The sequence below is a fragment of the Monopterus albus genome, unplaced genomic scaffold (genome assembly GCF_001952655.1).
Source record: "Monopterus albus unplaced genomic scaffold, M_albus_1.0 scaffold458.1, whole genome shotgun sequence".
Taxonomy (NCBI): domain Eukaryota; kingdom Metazoa; phylum Chordata; class Actinopteri; order Synbranchiformes; family Synbranchidae; genus Monopterus; species Monopterus albus.
In genome coordinates this window covers 189,376-193,428 of record NW_018128338.1, presented here as the reverse complement: position 1 = coordinate 193,428, position 4,053 = coordinate 189,376, and the positions used below count along the sequence as shown (strand labels likewise).

The 4,053-nt window shown below is 39.6% G+C and overlaps 1 protein-coding gene across 4 annotated transcripts in view; it reads right to left on the bottom strand.

The window, feature by feature from the left end:
• The window catches only part of LOC109952406 (dynamin-2-like), a 19,880-nt gene that overhangs the window by 6,809 nt on the left and 9,018 nt on the right, over nt 1-4,053 (bottom strand). For 2 of the 4 annotated variants that reach the window (XM_020587474.1, XM_020587472.1), the window contains exons 10-13: nt 3,218-3,356; nt 2,299-2,385; nt 2,141-2,211; nt 958-1,012 (exon numbers count right to left, since the gene is read on the bottom strand). In XM_020587474.1, the coding sequence (XP_020443130.1) occupies nt 958-1,012; nt 2,141-2,211; nt 2,299-2,385; nt 3,218-3,356 (352 nt within the window). The remainder of the gene's footprint in view (nt 1-957; nt 1,013-2,140; nt 2,212-2,298; nt 2,386-3,217; nt 3,357-4,053) is intronic. The other 2 variants (XM_020587473.1, XM_020587470.1) reach the window with 1 other exon arrangement.

Sequence of the window (4,053 nt, the reverse complement as noted above, 5' to 3'; positions counted from 1 at the left end):
TAAGACTGCTGTGTTTATGTATAAAGCCAGGAACAATTTATTACCTGGTGGAATTCAAAAACTATTTAATGAAAGGGGTGTGGTGTACATTTTGTAATAATTCTTTAGTATATTACTTGTGTGATGTAAGAATGTTAACACTGTTATATTCTTTTTTTAGTATAATATGTGTGTGGGTAGAAGTGAATCATTTACTGCTTGCAAACCAATGATGGTAAGATGATGTCATGGGGTAGGACTGGATAAGTCTGACTTCTTCCTACTCCATTCAAGCATGTACTAGGTATAAGCAAATTGATATTGGATTATGTGTAAAATTATGTGTGTTGTCATATCAACTGTCTTTACCTACTTGAAAGAATAAATCAAATCAAATCAAGGTTAAATATTACTCTTTATGAATTTTTTAAAATACACAAAAAGCTCATGTTTGGAAAATACGTCTCAGAGCCAAGAAAAGATCATTTCCCAGAAAAGTTAATGAGCGACACCAATGTGTGTCTGCGGTGCAGCACACACTCAAAGTAGCATGAGAAAATGTTTGTGGCAAATTTTCCAGGTAAAAAACGTTCACTGCAGTGAATGGCAGCCATTACGACCATTGGTTCTCATAATAGTGTACATGAGTGTAACTCTTTCACTTCCCTCTGCTCATCTACAAATCTTGTCAGAGTGACTGTGACTCCCCCACCCACCCAAAGGGGAAGTGGAGGTGCAGGGGTACGGTGCTTACAAGAATCTCTCCCTTTGCCATAAAAAGGAGGAACAGAAGAGGAGAAAGAGGAAAGAGAAATAAGAAAAGGACACAGATAGGAGCAAATGAATGTGGAGCAACATAAGGCAACAATGACAGAAGAGAAGGGCTGAGAGAAAGAAAAAGAAATAAAAAACAGCAGGAGACAGCAGCTGCTATGATGCTACAGTGAGGTGAGGGAGTGTAAGTGTGTGTTTAGTTACCTGATTGGGCATAACTCTCTTCTTGGTAACATTAGCAGCAGTCCTTTGTTGGGCGCTTCAGGAAAGAGATTCAACAAGTATATAGTATAAGATACAAAACACATTCAAAACATGGCAAAAGATGATCCAAGAATGAAGGGAGGGCCTAACCAAACCATATGATGCAATTTATATATTTGTGAGAGGGCTACAACTAATGAGTATTATCACTAAATTATTATTCCGTCCATTATTTTTTTAATTAATTGTTTGGCCTTTAACTTTTCAGAAAATGATGAAAAATTTCAGATTCTTTATCTGTCTGATCAACAGTCTGAAACCGAAAGACATTCAATCTCTCATGTGATGAAGAAAAACAGCAAATCCACTCAAATCACAGACTGGAACTAGGGAGTGTTTTTGGGCTTTACATAAATAATTTATCTATTTTCTGTCCAAACGAGTGATTCATTCTTTCAGCTTTGCCATTGCTATAATACATTATAATAATTATAACAAAACAAAAACACAGTCAATAGTCACAGTGATATACAGTACGCTATATCATATACCTGAAAGGACTTCATGTTTTTCTGCAGCCAAGAGGAAGAACAATACATACTAAAGATGCTGTACAACTGGATAAGTAACAACTGACCATTCAATGTTAACTCTGTATGAATGACACTGGCCTGGTGCTTCTGAAAATCCTTGAATTCTCAGCATTTTTTCTTTTTACTTCTGACAGCTCAAACAGTGGTGGTAAGGGTCCAGTATTAGCTTAGTGAAGACTTGCTGTAAACTTAATGATGTATGTGTCCACCAACAACTAACGTGTTTTGCATAACTGCACAAGACATTTCTGAGGTACTGTACTTCAGACCAGTCTATTTTTCCAACTAAAATGTCCTCACTACAAATCTTGTAATAATTAAGATTAGAGAACCCTTATCAAAATGTTTTTCATTAAAAAAAAAAAGAATTTCAGTCTATATAATGTTATCCAGTATTAGACAGGCTATAGTAATTCTGATTCCTTTTGTCTTGCTTTAAACTGTTATTTCATTGAAGCTTAATTTCTGCCCAGGAAATTTTGATCATTCTAACAGTTCCTAACAGATTTTATTGGACCTTCCCTCTGTATCAGCAGACTTATGATAGGATACAGATCATTTGTCTCTGCTGATCTCCTGTTATGTCTTACTTGGCAAATCCAATGAAGTCCTCATGGTTAGTGTTGATGTAGGAGAGCTCAATGTCGATCAACAGCAGCACCTGACATGCAAAATGTGACACATATTATGTACACTAAAGAAGAGTAACCATCCAAATGTATAGCCACCTGTAGCATCGCACACCCACCTGGTCTTTGGTCTTGCCCTCTCTCTCTCTGACGTAGGTGGTGACAATTCGCTCTGTCTCGTCTCTCAGTCTAGGGTACGAACCCAGCTAGAGAAACATGTGCAAAACACACACACACACACTGCTGCAAGTACTGTGATCACAAGGTACACACCCGCTATATGCAGGCTTACATAACACTGTATACATACTGTGCATCCTCATAAGCAGCTACACCCAGTAGGTAAACAAATATGGGGCACAACATTTTACTGAGGAGGCATGCACGAACACATTCCCTATCAGCTTGAGACTTCTTGTCAGCTGTAGACGTTGTGACAGCATCTAGGCTTTATACAAGTGTATAAAGAACAGTGAATTAAAATCAGCTGTAGCATATTACGATCTCAAGCTGGTAGTGAGTCTCAGGACATCAGGGAGGAAAAATGAAAAAGATCAGGGGAGAGTCCAGAAGGAGACAGATTGTACAGGATGTGGAGGAGTCTTGGTGAAGTTGTAATACTGGTGTGAATAGACCAGGAAAGGGTGTATCACAGGAGGAACATATAAAGGATCTCCCTTGACAAGACAGGGTGAGAAACAACCACAATTGTGTCATTTCTAAGCAGCTAAATTTCTTAGTGTGAGAGTGGGGATGTGATTTACAGGTGAGACAGAGTGGCAGGTTGTTAAATCACTGATGGGGTAAGTGAGCTAGTAGGGGTGCAGGCTCAAAACGGGGTGGGGCTCTTAGATTTGTCATTAAAGAGGGAACCACAGGGTGAGGAGGGTGCTGAGTGAAGCCTTAAAGCAGCAGTGAGGAGGAACGCTCAACAACTAGACAGTGACAAATTAGTTCTTTTGATTTTTTTGTATTTGATTGCTCTGTGTCATTGTTTGCTCTTTCCCTTTCATCGGTCTTTCCACTGTTCCTGGTTACCTTTTCAGTGCACTTCCTGATCAGGGCGACAAGCTCGGTAACGACGAGGTCAATGCATTTCAGACAGGGGTCTTTCAGCTTAATGACCTGATTTTTCACTATTGCTTCAAATGCCAAGTCAGGGGTGAACAGGCCTGTCCTGTGGTGAGGCACCATGGAAGTTGGAGTTTTAATGTCAGGTGAAGAAGGAGGTGGTGCAGCGTGGGCCATGGTGAGGGGAAAGGTGGTAGAAAAATGTTGGATGGGACAGTTTGCAAGAGGGGGGGGAACAGAAAGGGTTTCAAGAAGGAAAAGAAGATGACAATTGAGGAATATGACAAAGAAAAAAAAAACAGGCATTCAGTTAGTTCTAGTCCATGTTCAGAACAGAAACAAGCTGCACATTCTCAAACATGTTCATCGCGATTCCAGCCTTGTGGAATGTGTGTGTGCGTGTTTGCATGAGCTCACTGCTTTTTAGCCACGCTAGCAGTGCGGCTCTAGGTCAGACCAAAATGTTTCAGCAACTACTGGATGCACCGCCATGAAACAGATATGCATTTCTCAGATGATTACAGTTTTTCTCTATCGCTTTCATTCATTTCTCATAACAGAATTGAAGTTTGCAGATCTCCAAGTGCATTTCTCAAAACAACACGTACAAACTGCACAACATAGTGGATATCCGGAAAAAACGCGTCACCTGCTCAAAATGCTTTGTCTATCGTGCAAAAGTGTGTTTTTTCATCAATCATTGTGTCAGAGGCAGCAGAATCCCATGTCATTTCCTCAACAATGTGAACGTGACAGGCAAAATTATTAGTCATGTTGTCAGTAGAACATCATACTCAGTTTTT